The 26,077-nt window shown below is 37.5% G+C and overlaps 2 protein-coding genes across 5 annotated transcripts; both read right to left on the bottom strand.

Annotated features, from left to right (window-relative positions):
* Positions 1-1,314: 1,314 nt before the first annotated feature.
* On the bottom strand, positions 1,315-23,431 carry LOC145687883 (uncharacterized). Of its 4 annotated transcripts, none has more exons than XM_081761400.1 (2): positions 15,706-23,431; positions 1,315-3,193 (listed from the first exon to the last, which is right to left on the bottom strand). In XM_081761400.1, exon 1 carries the CDS (start codon positions 22,515-22,517, stop codon positions 21,813-21,815), a length of 705 nt encoding a protein of 234 aa, XP_081617526.1. In that variant the 5' UTR covers positions 22,518-23,431; the 3' UTR covers positions 1,315-3,193; positions 15,706-21,812. The 4 variants fall into 3 exon arrangements, 2 of the variants coding, with proteins under 2 accessions (XP_081617526.1, XP_081617527.1); XR_014131806.1 differs by lacking the exon at positions 15,706-23,431 and adding an exon at positions 15,474-15,687; XR_014131805.1 differs by lacking the exon at positions 15,706-23,431 and adding an exon at positions 15,268-15,467.
* A 763-nt stretch (positions 23,432-24,194) lies between these two features.
* LOC145687139 (uncharacterized) lies at positions 24,195-24,665 on the bottom strand. Its single transcript, XM_081760598.1, has one exon. It carries the CDS (start codon positions 24,663-24,665, stop codon positions 24,195-24,197), a length of 471 nt encoding a protein of 156 aa, XP_081616724.1.
* Positions 24,666-26,077: the final 1,412 nt, after the last annotated feature.

The following is a 26,077-nucleotide window of genomic DNA, read 5'->3' as shown; positions in this document are numbered from 1 at the left end:
TTTGGTATAATTCATATTTAAGTGCTATATGCTCACTTCAGCTGTTATAATTCATATTTTTAGTATTATTAATACAGCTGTTACCGTTGAAATTAGTACGTTCCTAACATCATTATGGCAACTACTACATTGCCGAAGTTTGTCGTGACAAATTTCAGAACTAAAGCAAGTGAATTGAAAAGGCATAAATCCTAAACGGCAGAAAACCTGAAACTTACGGCTTGTGCCTATATTTTTAGGTCTTATGAACGTTACCTTTAAAGTATAGTATAACGGACAAACATTTTTTTATATAGTATATTTTATGTAAGTTTGAAAAAGAAAATACACATTTTTTCTAACAAATTTCTTGACAAAATAAATAAATAAAATAAATTCGAGTATTTTCTGATATAAAATTTGTAGTTATTTAAGAGTACAGATATAAACTCAATACATACATTAAAAAAATGCTAAGTTCAGAGACTTTTCAGAAAATTGTATGAATTGTACAATGCATTTTAGTGTTGTGTAAATGGCTCTCAATTTACAGAAGAGGTGGTTATTCTTAAGCGTTAAATAACAAAATTAAAATGTAAACTGTAACATTAACATAAACAAACTTAAAAATTTAACCAAATTGTTTGGAAGAAAATGAGAGTAGCAGCAATGACAGCTTAAACATACAAATTACAATATACAATAATGTAGTTGTGAATTTTTTAATAGTACATGCGTAATACAAATTAAATATGTATACGGAACTTCTTAAGACAATGTCATATGTGGCAACACACAACCAAACAAAAATTATATAATTTTTGAATTCATTTTGCTGTTATGAAACAAGCTCTTACATTTTAACAATAAGAATTCACTGGATATTAATCAAAAGTTTACATATCACAAACATTTAATTATCCTTCTTTCCGTTTCTACCTTAATCTAATTGTTAATCTCAATAGTTTGTTCTCTTTTGACAGATCAGGTTCCGAAACACCTGCAGACAAAAAACTACCCGAAAATTTTATCATAGAATTTCGTCAACTTTTCTACTGGACCTAGAAAGGAATACAGTCTTCCGTAAGCACATTATTTCATATTCGAAGTCTATTTATTATATATAGCACACATACATATTTACTGAATCCTTTCGTCGATAAAGAAATCTATGTTTCGAATTTTGAAATATGTACTTTTTCAAAATATGGCAATTTTCCAATGGACATCTGAAAGCTTACTGAAAGATTACTTTTAATTATTTAGCTGAAAACTGCTTTTGATTCTCTGAGAACTTTGAGGACAATTAGGTATTTTCTTTCAGTACGCGTTACATAAGTGATGACCGTTGAAACACACATGTACAAAAATATTAACCGTAACACTAACATAAATAAGCCATTAAAAATTTAGCCAAACTGTGTGGAATAAAATTTGCGTAGCAATGATACCTTAAACACAAATTACAATATATAATAATGTAGTTGTGAATTATTTCATAGTACGTGTTTAATACAAACTTCATGCGTAGGCACAAAACAACGATAATATTACAATTCATTTTGCTGTAATGAAGCTGATTTCTCAATACATTAAAAGTTTACATAGACATTTCTGTCATACGAAGATCTCACATGTTAACAATACCTAAGAAATCACTGGATAATAATCAAAAGTTAACATACCATCACAAACATTTAATTATCCTTCGTTCGGTTAGTACTTTAATTGTTAGCTTCATTAAACTGTGCTCTTTTGACAGATCAGGTTCCGAAACACCTGCAGACAAAAAACTACCCGAAAATTTTATCATAGAATTTCGTCAACTTTTCTACTGGACCTAGAAAGGAATACAGCCTTCCGTAAGCACATTATTTCATATTCGAAGTCTATTTATTATATATAGCACACATACATATTTACTGAATCCTTTCGTCGATAAAGAAATCTATGTTTCGAATTTTGAAATATGTACTTTTTCAAAATATGGCAATTTTCCAATGGACATCTGAAAGCTTACTGAAAGATTACTTTTAATTATTTAGCTGAAAACTGCTTTTGATTCTCTGAGAACTTTGAGGACAATTAGGTATTTTCTTTCAGTACGCGTTACATAAGTGATGACCGTTGAAACACACATGTACAAAAATATTAACCGTACCACTAACATAAATAAGCCATTAAAAATTTAGCCAAACTGTGTGGAATAAAATTTGCGTAGCAATGATACCTTAAACACAAATTACAATATATAATAATGTAGTTGTGAATTATTTCATAGTACGTGTTTAATACAAACTTCATGCGTAGGCACAAAACAACGATAATATTACAATTCATTTTGCTGTAATGAAGCTGATTTCTCAATACATTAAAAGTTTACATAGACATTTCTGTCATACGAAGCTCTCACATGTTAACAATACCTAAGAAATCACTGGATAATAATCAAAAGTTAATATACCATCACAAACATTTAATTATCCTTCGTTCGGTTAGTACTTTAACTGTTAGCTTCATTAAACTGTGCTCTTTTGACAGATCAGCTTCCGAAACACTTGCAGACAAACTGCCGAATATTTTATTTCACATGATTCTGTCAACTGTTCTACTGAACCTAGAAAGGAATACCTTCTTCCATTAACACACAATATTATTTCATATTCGGAACGTCTACTCTATAAACTATACAGGTATACAGTAAACATACAGATTTAATAAGTCCTTCCGTCGATAAAAATATGAAATGTTGCGAATTTTGAAATATGTAAAAACTTTCTCAAAATAAACTAAAACATCTGTACTCCATATTTCCTTGAGCTTAGGTTTCTATGTTTAGACTTCCAGTCATAATTGAAGGATGATCTTTTTCGAATTGAGGTACCATTAAATAAAGATTTAAGACGTGAGAGCAATTTTCCAATGGACATCTGAATGAGTGATATGAACAGATCACTTTATTGCGTGGAACATTAGAAAATTTCACCCACTTACAACACCCAGGTTTCCTGTTTTGGCAAGGGAATCGTGCAACATCTTGCGCAGAATCCTGTATCTGCATTCTTGATTGTGGGAACTTTGAGAAACATCCGAGGACAGGCCTTGCATACGTGATGACCGTTCAAACACACATGTACAGGGTTAGTCATATTTTCGTAGCCATTTCCGATCACATTAAAACTTTTCTTCTTCCATCCTTTACCAGTAGAGCTCTCTGTAATAACAACAATTAAATTATTAAAGAGGGAACAGCACGTAATTTTCCTCTATAGCTCGTCCAGAGTTAAGTCTGTACTGTGGTTGCTTATGGGCTTTTACTTCTGCGTACTTACCCCCTTAAACAGATTTCACTACTTTAGTTTATCTTAAAGAATTTTAAATATTTACCGACGATACAAAATTAATTTTCGTAACTTCTCTTTTCCTTATAAAGTATTTAATTAGCTTTTAATGGCTAGGTTTTTTTTTTTTTTTTTTTTTTTTTTTTTTTTTTTTTTTTTTACTCGAAGGGGGAAGACACGATAAGCGCAACGGCTGCTAAAACTTTGCCAGTGCGTTTTCACGTGACTAAAACTATCTGCTCAAATATACCGTTGCCAACTGACGAGAAATTTCACCCTAGTGTCAACATATATTCGTGCGCTCATTAGTATTGTCACTTTCACTGATTTCAAGTACGAAAAAAGGTGGCTAAAAAGAAATAAAAGTACAGCCAGAAAGAACTGAATGAAATCTTTCTGATTTTAAGAAAAAGTAAAATTTTACTTCCACCTCTTTTTTTTCTATCTCAATCATAGAAAAATATTTCAATCAAAAAAGGAAAGAGAGCGGAAATGATGTTGCAGCTTAACGCGAGATTTGAACAACTTGTGTCACCACCGGGAATCGAACCCAGGACCCTTTGATTACAAGGCGGCGAGCGTAACCACTCATCCACGGGGCACTCTGAATAAAAAGGCAGTATTAATTTCAGGGGATGGTCTGCGGGATGTTTTTTTCAAGTACTTCAGTTTTATTAGGTCTATTATTATTATTATTATTATTATTATTATTATTATTATTTAACCAAGCTACAGCCATAATCCATATCTTTCCAAAACTATTAACTTATTTGTATTAAATATAAACGCTAAGTGTAAAACTTCTTAGGCCAAACACTGATTCATGAAGTGTTTCTCGGAACATCTGAGTTCGATTATTAATTATATATAGGCCTATGTATTCTTCGTCGGGAAGGAAATTTCAGCGAGAATTGCTGCAGGACGCATTTCATATTTCTTTTATCTTTCGTGCATTGAAATTTCTTTGGGAGCTCATAACTGACTGTGATTTCTGTTGGGTTTCATAATAGCATTGGTTTCAGAAACTACACCAGGAAATAGGGAGACAGTTTGGTGCGGTGGGTGGGGCCAATAGCTTATATCTACTGTATCGTCTATTGTCGCGCTAGATGACATGTCAGATTCCAGACGAAATTCTTCTCTGTTGTGTCTTTGCTATTGTGCAGTGTGTGGCGGAGTGTAGTCTCTGAACATTCGTCATTTTCTTGATTGTGTTCATTTAGTTACTGTGCTGTTCTGGGAACAAAATCGCGCCGTCTGTGTGTGCATAGGTGCGTGTTAATATATCAAAATGGAAGAAATTACAGCCATCACCTCTTTTAAGCGTAAGAGTGGTCAAGTGTTGAAGAGCAAAGAAAGGGCTAATGTTATGAACGTGTTTAATTATTTAAAGCAGAAAAACCCAGGTAAAAGTATAAGTTGGATTGGGATGATGATGATGCTATGGAAGGAACTGATTCTGTGGAGTGCGATTGATTCAATGTGGTAAGTTGTTTATTATTATTATTTATTAATCGTTGTGGTGTGGATTTCTTCTTTTACTACGTGAGTTGCCAACATCAGTCGGCAGTATAATAGAAGCGCAATCTGTTCTGCATTTGTTTTTAATCTCAACTTGGCATCGCTGTTCCCATAAGACTAACAGTCCACTCTTAAGTCTGGATAAGCTTTAGGCATTAGGTATACTTTCTACCTATCTACGGAGCAAAGAATAGTAGAATACATTTACACACAGACAGTAATGTGCACTTGACAAAAATTTCCGTAATTTTTACACAGATGTGTAATGTGTGCAAGTTACATCAAGAAAGGAAGCAAGATCTAAGATAGACTTTCACATTGTTAGTATATACAGGACTTTCACATTGCTAGCGTACGTATAAATGGATGGACGGATGGGATGGATGTTTGTCTACGTTCTAATGTAACTATGGAATACCAGGAACAGTTTCAAACTTGTTACACACATGACAATATGAAAAAAATAATACATATAATTCATAGTGCCCCTAAAGGTGACATGGAGAGTGGTGACATATAAAAATAATCGAAAACGACCGATATTAGTGTCAAATCCAGTTTTTGGGGTCGCTGCGATGAATAGTGATACTTTGTTGCAGTTCAAGTTCAGCTCCCATCAGCGTGGAGGATGAGAAGAAGCGATAAATAAACATTTGTGTCGAATCCATAGTTTTCGCGGTCTGGAAAATGGCTGACCCGTTTGAAATTACTTTTGAAACATAGTTAGTACTCACCTTAACTGGATTTTGATTAAAGGGCATATCCTAAGGGGGTAGGGGGCTTCAAAGTTTATGCCAAAATTAGTTTTTTTCTTTTTCTTTCTTTTTCCTATGAGATGTATCCTAAGTGGGGGTTACGGATTCAAACATTTTTCATAAATCTATTTTCCTGTGCCAATGCACATTTAAGCTAGTGTTTATAAGTTGACTCAACCTCCATCTGAGTAGCTTAAAGCGGTAAACAAGGAAACAAACTAGCTGTGTTGCTGACAGAGTCAGTCAGAAAGCAACAGATAACTCATGGAATATAACTAAAAATACCTAAATGCTCTAAACTATGGCAAAATTTTCAGCTCTCAGAAATTAACTGGGCACGGAGCGTTCTACACTTGTAAATTCCTTGTCACATTTACACGTAGCTTGAACACATTCAAGGTGTAATATCCTTTACGATGTATGTACTCATCCTCGTGTTTATGAGGCAGTTTAATTTCCACATATGTGCAATCGATGACTCCTATAGCAAACGGAAAATTGTACTGCTGGCGCCACTCATTTATCGCTGTCTGCTGTTCAGCAAGAGTGGATGGGAATTTTATCCACAAGAGGCCCTTTTCTACTATTTTCTCTAAAACTTTTGAAAATGTGAGACACAGTACTCTGGTCCACATCTATGTTTTCTGTAACTTCGCTTTGAAAACTTGGATCAGATAACTAAAAGAAGAAAAAAAAGCATACTCTGCTCATTAGTAAGTGCCCCAGCTCTAGTTTCGTTTGATCTCCCTACGAAATTACTTAACTACTCTACGTTTTCTATATCAAAGCGATAGAGAGTTCTATAGTTCACTTCGTAAATGTTTGTGCGCTCCTTGTGTTTTCAGTTGTTGTAAAGTCATGAATACAACCATTTCTACAAAACGTCTTCACTTCACGGCTTGAGTCAGTAAATAAGATAACAGCATTTTTGGAAAGAGTATTCCAAAGTCAGAGTCTTATTCATACGAAGTTAGAGCTATCTCAATAGTGCTGACTCCTTGCTAAGAAGTTAGTGACTTCTCAGAGCTTGTTCATCATTCTCATACTTATTCATACCAAAAGGAGTAAACTCACCGTGCCTAACTTTATTCGTAAGTCCCATAGTCACTCCAGCTATGTTGTTTACCTTGTTTAATCAGGTAGCGTGCTCTTGAACGAAGGCGACGAAACTGTAAAATTGTCAGCAATAGGAGCACTATTAAAGCGATAAAGTGCTCGGCGTCGTTCAAGAAGATGTTTATGTATTTCTTCCAAGCACCAAGGAACAGTATGTTTTGAAGAGCCTCGTCTAACAATGGAATCATGGCATTACCAGCAGTACTACTTGCCTAAAAGGTTTCAAGATGTTTGACACAGGGCTGGGGGCCTGGTATAAAGTCAAAGCTGACAGAAAACTGACCCTAGTATGCATGTCAGACATAACGAGGCAATTGAGTAATTGTAAAGCAGGTAGCGCAGTAAGAATGATCGGAAAGTGATTACTGCTACATAAATCATGGTAGACCCGCCACTGAAGATTTTACTGCAAGTTGCTGGCTGCCGAGAAAGATTCAGATGTGAATAAGTTACTGTAGTAGTGAGAAAATGTGTGCGACTGCCAACGTTTAATAATATAAATTGTGTGTGTTAAAAAAAAAAAAAATGCATGTGAGGGTTGGTACGAGGGGACCTCACAGTTCACACTGGATGGAAGTCGAAAGATAGTTGCATATTCTATAATGAAATGCAATGTGAGTCTTCGTCCTACGTTTAAGCCGTGTTTGCTAAAGGAGACTATGACAAGAATGAGAGAAATGAAATGAAATTTTGAGTTTTACGTCCCACGGTTATGCCGGTTAGGCTAAAGGAGACGGTGATAATGAGTAATGAATGAAATGGTGGAATGAAGAAAGTGGGAGGAAACGGGAGAACCCCGAGAAAACCCACGCACACGGTGTTTGTCCACCACAAAGTTCACTTGGCGGGAGCAGGGTTTGAACCCAAGACCCCTAGCACCAGAGACAAGAATGAGAGAATGAAAAAACTGGTAGGAAACAGGACAACCACGAGCAAACCCAGGACACAATGTTTGTCCACCACAAAGTTCACTTGGCGGAAGCTGGGTCCGAAACAGGGACCTCATGCACTAGAGGTGAACGCTCTAGCACTGAGCCACTGTGACCCCTCGTAAGTGTTATAGATGAAAGAAATACATGCCAATGCCATGTATCTTCACATTATCTATCTATTAAAATGCTACAATAGCAATTAAAAGCGACTGAGCTCCAACCTATAACTTCGGCTTTCAAATGTTTCATTTACTGTTATGTGTGATTTCACGTTTAACAGATACCCTAAAGCATCACATCCTACGCATTATACATTCCAACCACATTGTTGTATATGTCTCAGGCGTTTGTTTCCTGGCCAAATGATAGTGGAAAAGGAAGGATAACCATTTCTCCAGTCTAAGATGAACCCTTATTTTTGGAGTGTCTTGCCCAATGAACACCATATATAACTGGCATTATAATTGTGTTTGCTTATTATATACTGCGTGCAAGAAGAGAGAAAACACTGGTCATACATGAATTAGAAACTCCAACCGGAAGTAGGCTCAAATCTTGCAAACGGTGCGAGATATTGAGAAAAAATAATCGAAAAGTCTCCCCTTTATGATACCCCTTGCCTTTTTTTGATCAATAAGTGTCTGTAACGGTTCGTGACGTTTGGGCACTGGACGTTTGGACGCGACTTAAAAAGTCGTTATGTTAGGCGCTGAGTACTAAGTTCGAATCAAGATATCACAAGGTGTCTACTGTAGTGGAAGTCCTTGAATTATACTGGATTTTGTTTTACATACTAGAAATACTGGAATTTCAAAACTATAAAAACTGAATTAACAATTAAATTTTGAAAATTTAAGTTTCAACGAAAGTTAAGTGTGCTTTTTATTTGATAACTTTTCAAGCCAAGTGTAAGTCGACCAGACTACATATGATTGACTGCATTACATACATAGTGAGCCTATTCCATTAAAAAACTTAAAGCAGGCCTTCTGCTGTAGTTACGCAATAAGTGTGAATGTCAAACACATTTCTAGTGGCTAAATGACCAATATATGTACACTTAACTATTATTTTTCACTTTGAAATCGTCTTTTTTTCTTTCGCCACTTTCTTTAATGCAGATTAAATGCTTACAATGGGACGAAAAAAAATGTGTGTTAAGTTTTGACTTTTATATTGGAATGTTAATAAAAAAAAGTGATACCAGAAATACGGCATACTACAGTTCCTAAACTCAGTGTTAGACATCCTGTATGCAAAATATGTCTTAGACACCACGTATGCAAAATACCTTTCCCTCAACTCGATTAGGATATAGGATTTTTATATTTCTGGGCTTTCGGCATCTATGGCCATTTAGACCGTCACGTTATGAGTGATGACGTCTCTCGGCGAGCACATTATCCGGGGAAAGGGAAGGAAGGAAGCGGCCTGGACCTATAAATTTGGTACCACCCCGGCATTTGCCTGGTGTGAATGAAGAAAACCCAGGAAAACCTAATTCAGGGTGGCTGGCCTGAAAGAGCGTGTTACACTTTTTCGACCGAGTGCCCCCACCGGGAATCGAAGCCGGGAACGATCGCACCGAAGGCGAGAGTGTTAGCGACTACGCTGTAATCTTTTATTGGTAGTTCTTTATTGGACTTAAGGAAGAGAAGAGTTTGGCAAACGTAATACGAAAGAAAACAAATTTTAATATTCATAAATATGTAATTATTAAGTTTCTTTAAAAAAATACAAAAATTAAATCAATATGTTTTAATTAACATTAAGAAAATTAACAGTTCGTCTGATTCCTTTATTTCCTAGCTTTCTTATATAATACAAAAATTAGATCAGAAGTACAAGAATCGTGAACAAGCGAAAAATCAATCCATGACGAGGTTAGGCAACAAATGCCACAAACGCATTAAACTATTTAATTTAGATGAATAAATAAGATAGAGATAGAAAATATACAGATAAATGAGGTGAGATAAAGATAGAAGTGTAGGAAATGTATATATCTTGATTGGCGCTTAGTTTTCAGTGCCTAGCTTACTTTGTATGTCGTAAATTGTGATTTTTACTATGTACCTCGCGCCCAAACGTCCTGTCCCGGTCTGTAAAGGGACATGTACAGATGTTGTGAGGAATGAGAAGGATATTTATGCTCATATGCGAATGATGCGCTGTGTAGAGAGCGCAGGTTCAGCCAGTTTATACTTAACTGTCCAATATTACAGTTTGTATACCTGCCAACCCAAACTTTCTTTTCTACCATAAGTACGTTATGAACTAACGGTCATTTAACGTAAGTTTCAGCCAGAGATATTTAAATTTAAGTATTGGCAATATTCTGTTTGTGGCACCATACTCCCCCTAGATTAAGAACAGAATCACAAGTAGATATTTATTGCTTACACGCTGCCTTCTTCAGGAAAGGGGGTACAGTGGCTCAGTGGTAGAGCGCTTACCGCTGGTGCGTGGGGTCCCTGGCTCGATCCTTGTCCAACAAGTAATGTTGTGGTGCACATCATCTTGTCCATGGGTTTTCTCGGGTACCCCTGTTTCCTCCCTCTATCTCATTCCACCAATTCTTCGATCATCATTCACTTTCCTTAATCAGAGTCTCCCTTAGCCTAGCGGCATAAACATGGGACGATAAAATATTTCATTTTTTCCTTGAGGGAAACTACGATCACTTCCTTCGATAATCCTATTTTGAAGGCGACATTATTCTTCGTTGCAGGTTAAAATTTTGGACATACAATGGACTAATGAAAACAAGATCACAAAATTCAGTTTCTTACGTTACATTCGTATATAGTCACGATTCCTTAAGTATACTACCACTACTTCGATTTGCCCTCTTTACTTTCGAGGTTTGTTCTAATACATTCGTTATATTCAGGTCCTGAGGTAATGACTTTGACATATTAGTTGTTTCCAACTCTCATTCTCTACAAATGACATAACTATATACCCAAAATAATAAGTTATTTCTTTACTTTGAGCTCCTTATCGAATGCGCACAGATGTATAATGTCCGTGCAAACTTACATAACGCAAGTACAAAGTCCGAAACCCACAGTCCAAGCTGTGTGATGAATTGTCATTACAAGCTAGCATTGGATCTATTCTGGTTCAGAACAAACTGAAGCTCGACGCGACGGTGTGTCCGTACAGGTAGGCGAGTTAACGGCGATAACTGATTTCGTAAACAAAGAAAACACACACAACCCGTGTTCGGTGGTCATCAAAACAATCCAGCTTTGCATTACAATCCCATAGTAATGGAGCACACTTTGAACAGTATTTTTACAGATTACTATGTTTCGCGCCTACATAACTAATAAATTCATTTATCTTCACATATTTGGTGTGGTACTCCGCGGGTAGGTAGAGGTATCGAATTAATAACCGCGGTACAGAGACTGGTAACTTACGTTAATTATGTACCATAGAATTGGGATGAGTAGCATAGCTTAAAGTAGCATAGACTAACGAAAAAAATTAGTGTACACTAGAGGTAGCATCCACGACCAGCACACATTGGAGTAGAAAAGCGCAGAACAATGAGTGAAGTAACGTAGAAGAGAATAGAGTATTGTAGGACCAAATAACAGCGTAAGATTGCGGAGTGTAAGTCACAAATATAACAGAGTATAGTACTCTACAGTCGCGTAAGAAAAAAAAAATCTGAGTTTTACGTCAGACGTTTATGACGGTTAGGCTGAAGGAGACGGTGATTATGAGTAATAAATGAAATGGTGGAATGAAGAAAGTGTGAGGAAACTGGAGAACCCCGAGGAACCTCACGCACACGCTGTTTGTCCACCACAAAGTTCACTTGGCGGACGCATAGGAAAATTAATAAGAGTTGCAAAGTAAGCTATAGAACAAAGTAGAGTAAGAAATGAACAGCAGAGTATGGAAAGCGTAGCTTAGTATACAATAAAGTAGCGTAGCGTAAATTAAAATACAAGAAAGTAGATTAAATTTGATAAGGTTAGGTTTCGCTTGTTGCAGGGTAATAGTTACTCTAAAGCAGGGAGCAAAATTTACGGTCGCCATTGGCGACTAGTGTTCAGTAGGAATGCCTTCTAAACGCACAGGGCAGCGCAGTTTCTGTTTCACACGAAAATAATTGTCACTGAGTGGGAGAAAACACGGAATGTGAAGTCTTCACAACAGACATGGAAAAATGAAATCTTAATAACGTTGTAATTCGACCCTTCTTTTCCACAGGGCGTGACACAAACGTGAAATCTTAAGGTAAGATATATTTTAACATGTACACGAATTGTACAATTCAAAATTGATTATCTGGTTTTGAAATGTTATGCCCTGATGTAATCTCGTTCTTTGTCAAACTAAAGACGGGGAGGGGAGCTCTCATAATTTGTACGTGAGAGATACTGGCGACCATAATTTTTGGATTGGCAAGTGCGTCTGACTTTAAAATTTTGCGCCCTGATCTAAAGTATGTCGTAAGTATAAATTACTTATTAGGTATTTCCCTACTTTCTGATGCCATACATGACTATTATATCACAGAAGGGGTTCAAACGGTATAAAATAGTGGTCAAGTTTGGTAGGATAAAGTACAGTAGATTAGGAAAGGGTAGGATCGAGGGGTCAACTGCCGCAGATGGCGACCCCCAAGTACAAAACATTACGGAGGAGTGAACAGAATCACACGAAATGCCAGCATGAGGGAAAAAACCTAACAAAGGTCATCAGTGTAGGGTGATTAATTAGGACGAAAAACTAAGCCAAGTTCTGGACTATATGAGTTCGCGTATTGGTGCAATATTAGGCAAACACGCAATAGAGCGTAAGATGGAGTGTTTACAGACCACTGTCTCATTAGAATGTGTATGTTGCACTAATTGAGAGAAATACAGAAAAATAGAACGGAAACTAAGAAGAGAGGTACATCTTATCGAAATATGGTGAATTGGTGCAAAGTTTTAGGTCCTATTTTATTTTATGGAGGCATAAATACCATGTATAATAAGATAGAAATACGCAAGGGAAAGTATGCTCTTTACAATGTAGTACTTCATACGACAGAAATGAAGTACTATGTATAGACACTGTACAAACCGATCACAGAAGCGTCGCAAAGCTGTACCACACACAAGGAGTTTGTATTACGCCAGATGAAATGTTTTACATATGCCACATACCCTCCATCACTGACACTCCTGCCCCCTATGTACGCAACTCCTCGCTAACGCTCGGATCCCCTGCTGCACTCCTGCCCTTACTCGCTTAGATAGAATTAGTCATTTTTAATGCTTACCTAGTACAAGTTTTAAAGTTAATTCAAGTTTTATGCAATATATGGACATGCTATGGTTATACTCAGCCATCCTAAAGTCAATCTGCACTCATTAATGCAACTCCTCCCTTAATACCTTCTAAGACGGCTAAAAGTGCATTTCCTGCTAAGAGAAGTTCATATTTCATGAATATTAGTATCCCCTTGTGTGGCACAGTTAGTAAAGGAAAGAATATTTTTGCATGAGTCTTGTAATATCTGATGTCCTAGGGACATATGTTTGATATGGAGCTGCGCCCAATCACTCTCAAAGCTTATTTACATAATACTATACTATGGTGTTGTTTATAGGACTGGTTGGAAACAAGAAAAGGTAAGAACTCATTGTTTTCGTTATGTGCATACTTTTCAAGAATTAACAATTGAAAGGTATTAATTTTGCGCAGCAATACAACAGATGAAAACGTATCTACTGCAGAGCAAAGAAAGCATGAAAATAAACGTTTGTGATTAATAGTTCAGAGTGAATGAAGGAAATGAAAGAATAGTAGTAATCCCAAGCATATTAAAATAAATACAAACCAATAGAACATTGAAAACAGCTGAATGTGGGTCTAATCCGGGGTCGCCATCTGCGGAGATTAGTCGAATAGAGTAGGGTAGGATAGAATAGGATACAGCAGAGCAGGATTATGTAAGTCTGGACACCTCCGAAACTTCTGGACACCCATTCGTTTCAGATATAATTTAGCTGACACATTCTTTACCAGTGCAGACGTTTTGAGTAACTCAAACTATGAGTGACCAATGTGTTAATTTGTACCAGACGGTCACTACAAACTACTATGCCATGTAATATGGTTGAATGCATGGGTAAGCTGGGTACTCACGCAAGGCTGCATCCGTAGAGGGCAGGAGCGTTTACGAAGATTTATTTCTGATGTCAATTTCTGCAAGCGTATTCTTGTTCCCTTGTTATATAGGGGAGAGGTAAGAAGGTACATTGTTGGAATAAGCTTTACAATGCTCGCTCCAGTTGCTATCCTTACGCAGAAACGAGAAATTACACTATTGGTTTTACCAAAATGGGTCCAAACTACCATAAGGTAGCCCAACCTTACTCCACACTTCTAAAACGTTCTCACCTATGGATGCGCAGCTGCAGCGTGTATTGTAAACTTATCCCATTTTTGGATACCAATATGACATACTACCACGTCCATTAAAAGGTACAAGGACATGGAATCTCCATGAATGCCAGAGCAGCCAGGCAAGGTTCTAGAACACAGGCCCCCCTTCCCATTTAGAAAAAAACTTGCCGTGCAGGGCTCTAACCGGCTTCACCTGCTAACACTCGCTCGGAAATACCATGTGCATTATATACTAAACTTTAGTACAGAAAGGAACCAACCTGGCTACTAACCTATATGAGAGGACCCGTGGCCTAGAACCTTCCCAAATAGCCATATCAGCGTAGTGAAGTAATAACCCTTGAAGATAAATAAGTATCTATTCCTCACGGGAAGGTCCTACAATGTTGGTCCGCACATATAGGTGAAGGTACGTTATAGCCAAGCTTGTACATTTTATCAAATATCAACGGTAGTAATGCTGAGCGAGCGATAGCAGATTAGTAGCTAAGTTGTTTACTTTATGACGACTCAATGGGGATGCGGACCAGTTTTCTAGAACCCTGCTACTCTTCTACACGCTGGATTAAATTGTACACAACGTTCATTTCTGGTGTGTGATTTCTTCAATATTACTTACATTACAGCTATATCACTACAAAAATTACTATTTATGAAATACTCTTTTCTTGTAATGTAATCCACCTTCAAACGTTCCAATTACTTCTGTCTCTGTTATTCACTATCGCCCTAAATTTTTGGGAAAAAAGCCACTCAAATACCACGTCGACTTTTCGAAAGGTTCAATACATCTCAATTAGATATTATTTCGGGTTAAATTTACAATGCCTGCTTCAGTTAGCATCATTATGCAGAGACGAAAAATTACACTCTATTAATTATAACAAAATGAGTCCAAAATTCTCTGTTAACCCAAACCTACGCTACCCTACTTTTTATCCCTACCTTACTCTACTATACTCTTTACAAGTGGCCCTACTTATAGATGCGGAGCTGGAGCAAGTGTAGGTACTGTAAAGTGTACCCTTTTTTTCTCTCTCTGTCTATTACCATTTGGACTTTGTCATGAAATTCTGCTACGGCAGGTTATTCCAGCAATTCTGATTTCTGAGTTTTGTCATAGTGTGTTACATCGACATTATAGGCTGTAAAAAAAATTATTACAGAAACTTAAAATAAACAAAAGCAGGTTGTCATACATACCTCTTCTTCGCCAATTAATGGTCTGGCATTGTAATGTCCAAGTAATAGTAGTTATAAAATAGTCATAAAATAATATAGTAAACATAGGATATTAAACTGCAACTGACGAAACACGCTACTGTAGTAGTATTAAAAAGTAAATAAGCGCATTATAACAACCATTCATTAAGCGAAATACGACTTTTACTGCTCATGATCCATATTACCTTTTAAAAAACTGGCGGTTGCACTCCGTTGCAGTGATGCCAACAAATGCCTTCAGAAACATTGCTACCAACTCACGAGTGTGAAATGTCGCTAGTTTAGTACTAGTCGCTAGGGGCCTTATGCAGAGCCGTTTTCACGTATGATTAGCGTCACACTAAAAGTTTGACTACTGCAGGCAACACATATTAAGCCGGCTATACGCTATAAGATAGATCCTAGGAAATCTCTTACGTTTTGTCATAAAGTCATAATCTCAACGTGTATGGCATCAGATCGCATGTCGTTTCCTGTGTTCTGAACGATCCTATGAGATGAGAACGCTCTATTTCGGAAAGAAAATTTGTAAGATTTCGATTTAGGCGACATCAGGTGAGAGAAGGTGAAAACAAAACAAGTGAAAACACAACTGATGAGGTATCTTCTGATCGTGCAGGTTTACTTTAGGTGTACCACTCGAGATAATTGTTGAAAAATTATAATTTGTGAACAGGTCTTCTCGGGCTAGCAGTCAGGTAAATACTGTTATATTTTGCGACGTTTCGAGGGCTGACATCGTCCTCATCTTCAGGCGAATATGATGGTGCAATGAAGTGTGTGGAACATATATACCAGGGGCGGATCCAGGACCGACTTCTGGGGGGCGGTGGGTTGTCATACTACTACTTTTAAGCGTTCCAAACTTTGGGATGGGTTTTATTTATATATAAAAAATAAGAAAGTTTCACTTTCTGGGGGGGGGCGATCGCCCCCTGGATCCGCCCCTGATATATACTCATGTATGTATGATTAGACTCTTCTGATTGGTGGTTGAAATGGCGGGATATGATTGGTGTCCATGTTTTACTCAGTTGGAATCCTGTGTCTCTGTTAAGGTTCGTTTTTTCTTGTGTGATTGCAACGGCTTCTTTTATCCTCCTGTCCCAAACTCTTGAGTATTTTGCTATTATTTCGGCATCTGTGAACAAAATCTTATGTTGCTGTTTGATGCTATGTTCAGCCAGTTCGGATTTTTCTGGTTGGTTTAGTCTGATGTAACTGTTGTGTTCTTTGCATCTGGTTTCAATGATTCGCCCTGTTTGTCCTATATATGACTTACCACATTCACATGGAATGCGGTAAACTCCAGGACTTCGGAGGCCCAGGTCGCCTTTGGTTGATTGTATTAAGTATTTTTTTTTTTTTTATTTTTGCTGGAGGTTTGTGTATTGTCCTGATGTTGTACCTGGCAAATAGTTTGCTGAGCTTTCCAGAAGTGTTCCCGGTGTATGGGAGGCAGATTGTGTTCTTCCGTTCTTCATTCACAGTTTCTTCTACACTTTTGTCCCTGGTGTCAGTGCCAGTATAACGCTAAAAACAATAAAGACACTTGGCGGAAGTTACATAATTTGGGAATAGGTGGGAAAAGTTCATCGTTGAAGCTCCCTGAAGAACTAAATTGTCCTGATGTCATAAATCGTCATTTTGCTAAGGTTTCCGAAACCTCAGTAACAAGTGACGATACATTTGATAAACAAATAAATCGGTACAGTTCACTGAAACACATCCTTGTGGAACTCCTTTCATGTTAAGGGCCATATGCATAGTCGACCACGTAGGGGTCCCCTAGACGAACCGTACCTGTGGGCTTCCTCAACCTTCCCCTTGACTGTGCAATGCATAAAGCTTCCAAAGTGATCCCTCAGGTACGGTTAACACTGAGAGCTGATTGGTCTAGTACACCTCGAGCGAGGCTAAAATTTTGTCAAAAAAAAGTTGAAGGTAGAACTCCGAAACTCAATTCTACTATGATAAAGAATTAACATCGAAGCAGCAACTGCATGGATACAACGTATGCTATATCAAAAAAATGAAATAAATGTTCTGAACTTTGTTCTTGCCAAGGCGGAAAAATAATGGTGTAGATTAGGAATACAGTTCTTTTTTTTTTTTTTTTAATTTTCAGATAAAGTCTGTTAACTTGAAAATAGTTATAAAGTGATATAGAAAAGCGGAAAAATATCGGTGTAGATTAGCAATACATTTCTTTTTTAATTTTCAGGTAAAGTCTGTTAACTCGCAAAAAGAAATATGGATATGTAGCTAGAAAACGTGTAAGGCTGTAGCTTTACAATAGAGATCCCACTAGAAATAAATTACATGTACACTGTAATTTTTTTGGACAAAATCAACCCATAGTATTTTTGTGAATATATTTTCTAGACAATTTGCCAGTAAAAGTTAACCTTAGGAGGGCATAAAAGTTATGTCTATAAATACAGTATTTTTGGGGGGATATTCCATGTAAATAGCGTAAAACTTCTTATCTACTTATTCCTAGTGTTATCATCTAATTGCGTACAATTGCATAAGACATACATACATATAGTGAAAGCCAGACGTCTCAAAACCACGCACCAAACTTTGCAAGCTGCTTATTACAAGTAATTTTTGCATCTACTACGGTTTAATGCCAAGGTGAAGCTGGAGGGCTACAGTCGAAGTCCGTCCGTAGGGAACGGGCGAGTTTGCGATGGTGTGTAAACGAATTAGGGGTTCACTCGAGCAGACACTTTTACGAAATAGAAAATTTATAGGTAAAATACGATGTGACCCCTACATTTTTCGTGAAAGAATGAAAGAGTAAATATAAGTAATTACCATCAATGGCAGCATATTGAAATGATTTAAGTGATAATGAAAGTATTGTATGTGTAAGTGTGCTGTTCCACTATCCTCGTATATACGTATACCCCCATCGCTGACGCGCCTGCTCCCTATGGACGCACCCGCTCACTATCACTTGGAGCCGCCTGATGCGCTCCTACCATAACTCAGTTAGGTAGCATTCGTGCCACATAGCACAAATTGATTCGTATCTTATGTACTGTAGTTTTTATGTTATACGCCCACACTGTATTTATACTGAGCCCTCCTGAAGTTAATCTGCAAGTAGTAATGGAGCTCTTCATATAGACATACTTTGCTAAAAGAAATACAAAGCTCTAACCTAACCTGAAAATGTAAGAAATGTGTAAGAATTTGATAGAACTGTTTACTCGAATAATGATCAAATTAGTATTAAAAAATATGCATCTATCTGTAGTAGGTGGTCACTAGAACCTAGTTTTGCATTATAATTGCATAATTATGAGCCATACTTCTTAACATTGTGTCCATAATCACGTGAACCGATGCATACTTTGAGCAATTACAGCGCGTCGATAAACAGGAGTTCGATGATTTCCATTTGTCTTTCCTTATACGCATATCACCAACAGTAATGTGCCTGCTTCCGCGGACAAAATCATGCGTTATCGCTCAAATTGTGCCCAGCTTGGAATCGGAATAAATGCAAACTTATCCTGTGTTGAGCATGGTTTTTCGCACTTATTTATTTATAATATATAAGTTTGCAAGCATATTATAAATGTGTACGCAGCTGGTGGTCAGGTAAGAAACCAAGAATGCAGAAGACGTTAGATCATTAGTGAAAAAAAGGGATGTTAGCGCTCCTCAACTTCACCTATGCTAACTGAGAAATGTAGGAAAACACCAACAGGGAGAAGGATGTAAAACACATTAGAATAACATTTTCACGATGAAATATGTGTAACTATTGAGTCAATTTTTCCCATCAGTGATGATTCCAGTTTTTTTTTTTTTTTTTTTTTTTTTTTTTTTTTTTTTTTTGGCGATTTCAATATTCTGCGGATGAAATGTATTAGTAACGAAAATACTGAGAATTCACATTGAGCACGATAGGCTATGTGGTCCTGAGGGAATGTCATGGTTCTCGGGGAGAAATTTCTCCCCCCCCCGGTCGATCCTTGAAATCACCACTGGACCCCTAGAATCAATTCTGAAGCTAATCTACAATCTAATCTAAAATCTACTTCAGTACCAATACTGTAACAACAAGTATCTCTCGCTTATTTTATTTCAGGTAGAAGTTGTTAGTCCATTCTTTGACCTTGTATTCAATATTTGTACGAGCGGAAGCAAAATATCCTGCAATCTTCTTTCAGGAATTGGTATATATTTTTAAATTGGTTGCCATCAATATGTCATTTATTATCGCTTAATCAGCTCAACGAATTCGGTAAACTCATTAACATACTCAAATATTTTGTCAGCACGGAGCAAATGCATTTTATACAACAACAGAAACTGCTACGGGCTTGCAAAGGGTGCGTTGAAGCACCCCTAGCCATCTCCTTGACTTACGGGAAGGTTGCGGGCTTGTTTGACCCTGCGGGAGAACTCTGCAACGCAAATTATCACGTGTCCCGTACGTAGCCCCTAAGTAACCCGCAGAACAACTATGCATACGGCCCTAAGACCTGTTCATAAACATGAAGTTAGAAGAGCGATTGTTAACATTAAATCCAATGCAGCGGGCTTTGATGAAATAACCCCACATATGCTTAAAATAGCTTTACCTGTTATCACATCTCCCTTAACTAATATTGTGAACTATTTATTGAATGGTAAATTTCCTGATCCCTGGAAACTAGCTAAAATTCTGCCATTACCAAAGAAGCCTTGTATTAAATCAATTAGTGACCTTCGGCCAATAAGTATATTGCCAGTTCTTTCAAAGGTAATTGAAAAGTTAGTGCTTCAGCAAATGATTTCATATATTGATAGCTCTCACATACTTCCATGCGAACAATCTGGGTTTCGTAAATTTCACAGCACTTCTACTGCTTTGTTAGGTATTAAAGACAACGTGCTTCATGCACTAAATCACAAATATGTGGTCATACTAGTCTTATTAGACCTCTCAAAGGCATTTGACCTTGTACAGCATGGTGTTCTCTTGGCAAAAATTAAATACTATAACTTTTCAGTAAATACCATAAAATGGTTCGAATCCTATCTACACAAGAGAAAACAGCAAGTTACGTTACGTAGTTCCTCTCATTATAAAATTTCTGAAGCTGCTGTACTTGATAGAGGTGTTCCACAAGTCTCAATTTTAGGGCCAGTTTTGTTCACCTTATACACTGCAGATCTGGTATCTGTTGTACAGCATTGAAAGATGTACTGTTACGCAGACGACACTCAATTGTTTATAAAAGCCTTGCCTCAGGACTTGCCACAAGTTGTTCGACTCCTTAACCAAGATCTTAAGGCTATCAGTAACTGGTGTATTGATAACGGTCTTATTATTAATCCCTTAAAATGTACTTATACTGTTCTAGGTTCCGCTAATCAAGTTAATAAAATTGCTCCTGACAAATTAGAATTACAAATAATGGACTCAAACATTAGCTATTCATCTTGTGTTAAAAGTCTTGGAGTACAAATTGACGATAAACTTTCTATGAATTATCCCGTCTCTACACACTGTTCAAAAGCACTAGGAATACTAAGAAACTTGTATAAAATACGAGACTGTCTGTCCAAAGATACCAAGCTACTCCTGACACAAACGCTGATACTGTCTTTGTTTGATTATTGTGATGTATGTGGCCCGCTTCTAACAAAAAGCAATGCCATCCTGATCCAAAAGGTACAAAATTCATGCATCCGCTTCTGCTACAACATACGAAAATCTGATCATATTTTGCCTATTCTGAACAGCAATAGCATGCTGACAATTTCCAGAAGACGACATTTGCATTATTGCTCTCTCATTTATAAAATTCTTGAAACAACACGTCCCGCGTATTTATACAAAAAATTCACTGCTAGGTCAACTATTCAAGCTCGCTTAACACGCAAAAGAAATACGTTTGATATGCCGCACCATAGACTCAAGCAAACCACTGCGACATTTTCAGTATTAGCATGAAGGTCATGGAATGCTCTACCAAATGTAGTAAAAGAAGCTAAAACATTTAATTATTTCAAGAAAATGTTAAAAATTTATTTACTCAGCCAACAAAATTTGAGCTCAGGTACCCATGATTTGTATTCTATCACTTAAACCACGTAAATGAAATCAGACTTGAATTGTTATATCTTCTTTATTAAATAATCATGCATTGTAAAAATATTTCATCCTCCTCCCCCCTATATTGTGAATCACAAACATAACTTATTTTGTCTCTATGTTATTGATCGGTATGTGTTTGTATTCATGTTTGTATTTGTATGCTTTTTTCTTTCTTTCTTCACTTGTAGTAGTTGTGCGTGTGAGTGTGTTTTGTTAAAAGTACCACTTTTTGTCTTTTCTTTTTTTATCATCTTATTGTATACCTGTATTTTTGTTGTATATAACCGTATCTTTCGACTCAATTGATTGTATGTTTTTTCTATAACTCAATGTACTTCCTTGACAAGGGTTAGGTGGTAGAGCAGCAATATGCAGAACCTCGCCTGCTTGAATAAAGCCTTTTTCAATTCAATTCAATTCAATCCTTCGTTCTGGTCCTTTTCAGGGCCATATTTATATCTCTCATTGAGTATCCATTCTGTAGCATGGCGCTGTGAAGGTGATTAAGTTCCTCTATTAAACAATCCTTGTCGGAGATGGAGAATGCTCTATGTGCTAAAGTGTTGAGAATTCCAAGCCGTTGGGCTTTGTGATGGAAACTGTTTGCGTTCAGATATAAATCTGTATATGTTGGTTTCCTGTATACCCTATGGCCTAGGCTGCCATCCGGTCTTCTGTATATCAAGATGTCAAGAAATGGTAGACGTCCATCTTGTTCAACTTCCATCGTGAATTTAATATTCGGATGTTGGTTATTGAGATGCTGCAGGAATTCCTGTAAGTAGTCGCGTCCATGTGGCCAGATGGTGAAGGTGTCATCAACATATCTATAGAAATGTGTGGGTGCAAGTGGTGCTTTCTTCAGTGCTTCATGATCAAAGTGCTCCATATAAAAATTGGCTACTGCAGGTGAGAGTGGAGAAGCCATGGCGACGCCGTCTGTTTGCTCATAGTACTGACCACGGTATAGGAAGAAAGTTGAAGTGAGAACATGTTGAAAGAGATCCAATATCTCAGGTTGGAAGTGTTTCCCAAGAAGCAGTAGTGTATCCTTAATCGGAACTCTGGTAAACAATGATACCACGTCGAAACTAACCATAAGATCTTTGGAAGAGATCCTCATCGTCTTCAGGCTTTTTACAAACTCTGTTAAGTTTTTCACATGGTGTTCACACTTGCCCACGTATGGTTGGAGTAATGTTGTAAGATACTTGGCCAAAGAGTAGGTTTGGCTTCCTATTGCACTAACAACTGGTCTCAGGGGTATCCCTGCTTTATGTATTTTTGGTAAGCCATGTAGTCTCGGAGGTATGCTGCAGTGTGGTGTAAGCTGTTTGCGTGTATCTTCGTCCAGTCCCGAATACTTTAGTAGTGAGGCTGTTCTTCTTTCTACTGCAGATGTTGGATCTCGTGACAAGGTGGTATATGCTGATCTCGAAGTAACTGTGAAATCTTTACTTGATAGACATCTGTGGGAAGCACTACAGTGATGTTTCCTTTGTCAGCTGGTAGAATAGCGATACTTGCGTCTTCTCTTAATGCTTTAAATGCGATCCATTCGGCTTTGCTAATGTTTGGTCTGGGCATGACGGCTCTTTTCAGGACCACGCTGGCTTCCTGACGTATTTCTTCTGCTGTATCGTTGGGAGGATTGCTAACTGCTTGTTCTATGCTGGCAATGATGTCTATGGCCGGAATTTTCTTCGGTGTGGTGGCAAAATTTAGCCCTTTCTTTAGTAAACTTGTAGTGTTTTCATCCAAATGTACATTGGTGAGATTTACAACCACTTTCTCAGCTTCGATTCCGTGTTTGGTTGGTGTGGATGGTTTTAGTTGATCGAATTTCTTAATTTGTTTAGTCGTCCTTTTGGTGCGTGAGATATCGGCCAACGCTGTTGAAGACACGTCGATCCATTCCCAATCTATTGGTGAGAGACAGCCAGCTAGTTCCAGGTGAGTTGTTAGAAGCTGTCGGTCCGTACCGTCCAGCTGCTGACGGATGAAATGTATGCGTTCTCTTACAAGTGCCATACTTGTGTGTCTTAAGATTCTTGAAATTCTGGCAGACTTTAGAGGGAAGCGCAGTCTGGTAAAGATAGGTGACACTCCATTGTCTCTGCATCTCAAGAGGAAGGCTAAGTTGCATAAAAGACGTGCCTTCTTGCTTCGTAGTTCTTGTAGATAGTGAATGCTACGAAGTATTTCCTCCCCGTAAAGGAATCTAAAGTATCTATTAAAGCTTTCCTGGCGACGCATTGTGAACAGGTCTTCTCGGGCTAGCAGCCAGGTAAATACTGTTATATCTTGCGACGTTTCGAGGGCTGACATCGTCCACATCTTCAGGCGAATATGATGGTGCAATGAAGTATACGGAATATACATACTTATGTATGTATGATTGGACTCTTCTGATTGGTGGTTGAAATGGTGGCTTCTGATTGGTGCTTGAAATGGCGGGATATGATTGGTGTCCATGTTTTACTCAGTTGGAATCCTGTGTCTCTGTTAAGGTTCGTTTATTCTTGTGTGATTGCAACGGCTTCTTTTAACCTCCTGTCTCAAACTCTTGAGCATTTTGCTATTATTTCGGCATCTGTGAACAAAATCTTATGTTGCTGTTTGATGCTATGTTCAGCCAGTTCGGATTTTTCTGGTTGGTTTAGTCTGATGTAACTGTTGTGTTCTTTGCATCTGGCTTCAATGGTTCGTCCTGTTTGTCCTATATATGACTTACCACATTCACATGGAATGCGGTAAACTCCAGGAGTTCAGAGGCCCAGGTCGTCTTTGGTTGATCGCATTAAGTTTTTTTTATTTTTGCTGGAGGTTTGTGTATTGTCCTGATGTTGTACCTGGCAAATAGTCTGCTGAGCTTTCCAGAAGTGTTCCCGGTGTATGGGAGGCAGATTGTGTTCTTCCGTTCTTCATTCACAGTTTCTTCTGCATTTTTGTTCTTGTTGTCAGTGTCCTTCGTTCTGGTCCTTTTCAGGGCCATATTTATATCTCTCATTGAGTATCCATTCTGTAGCATGGCGCTGCGAAGGTGATTAAGTTCCTCTATTAAACAATCCTTGTCGGAGATGGAGAATGCTCTATGTGCTAAAGTGTTGAGAATTCCAAGCCGTTGAGTTTTGTGATGGAAACTGTTTGCGTTCAGATATAAATCTGTATGTGTTGGTTTCCTGTATACCCTATGACCTAGGCTGCCATCCGGTCTTCTGTATATCAAGATGTCAAGAAATGGTAGACGTCCATCTTGTTCAACTTCCATCGTGAATTTAATATTCGAATGTTGGTTATTGAGATGCTGCAGGAATTCCTGTAAGTAGTCGCGTCCATGTGGCCAGATGGTGAAGGTGTCATCAACATATCTATAGAAATGTGTGGGTGCAAGTGCACCAATCAGAAGAGTGCAATCATACATACATGAGTATGTATATTCCATACACTTCATTGTACCATCGTATTCGCCTAAAGATGAGGACGATGTCAGCCCTCGAAACGTCGCAAGATATAACAGTATTTACCTGGCTGCTATCCCGCGAAGACCTGTTCACAATACGTCGCCAGGAAAGCTTCAATAGATACTTTATATTATAATTTGTCACTGTTTCCTAAATGATTTGCGTTGACCGACATGAAAATATCTTACATAGCATAGATAAAATCCATCAAGGGGACCACCAAAAGGAATTGTTGATAAACTACAATTCTTTTACGATTTGCGTACAAATACGGGGTCCGGATATATATAGTATAAAAACTATAGTACAAAAAACTCAAACCAAGTTGTGCTAGGTGGTTTCTGGAAAGTACGAATGCTATATAACTGAGTCAGAGCAAGGCGAAGCGGGGGCCCGAGCGTCAACGAGGAGGTGCAAGCGAAGGAAACAGGCGCGTCAGTGAATGTAGTGAAGACGAGTGGGTTGGGACAATGATACGAGTTTAAATAGCACTTGTCATGGTATCGTGGTAGTAGCGCTCCACTTGTAAACATAAATTATAGCTTCTGTAAACTATGCAGAAATACACCGGTGGTGAAAAATAGTATCACGTGTCATCTTTCATGTGCACTCAGTTAGGTAAATGTTTCGCAGAAGGAGTCCAGAAGTAGGCAAAACATACAAAATTTACAGGAGAAGTGGAAGACGCAAGTACTTAGACCTAACACAACCTATCCAAATCTAACATAATGAAATTAACTAACTTAAACTAACCTAATATTAATAGAAGTGACCGAAATTCTATCGCTTTTTGAAAAATGTGCTGGACTCCATATACTAATATAATCTAACGTAACATAACCGTAACTAACCTGAACCAATCTAAACTAAACTAATGTGAATAGAAACTACCGAAATTGTAACATTTCTTAGAAAAATTAGCTGGACCTTTTCTGCCAAACATTGTCTCTCACCTATTTTATCCGTCGTTAAAACATTTATAATGATTTTACACTAGTAACCCTACAGTTGTAAACATAAAATACAGGTGTATTACTTTGTATTTAATTCTGTTGATTGCTGAAATTTGTTCCTTATAAATATGTCTTTTCATGCAAAGTATTAAATTTTACTTGTAAATCTTCTAAAACGTGATGCACCAAAAGTATACTAGCACCCTTCTGACTTTTATCCTTTTTTTCTTTTTTTTTTTAAGTTAGCCAATTTAACAATATAGCGC

Source organism: Thermobia domestica, chromosome 6 (genome assembly GCF_964235325.1).
Source record: "Thermobia domestica chromosome 6, izTheDome1.hap1.1, whole genome shotgun sequence".
NCBI lineage: Eukaryota > Metazoa > Arthropoda > Insecta > Zygentoma > Lepismatidae > Thermobia > Thermobia domestica.
This window is presented reverse-complemented; position numbering and strand designations above follow the sequence as displayed.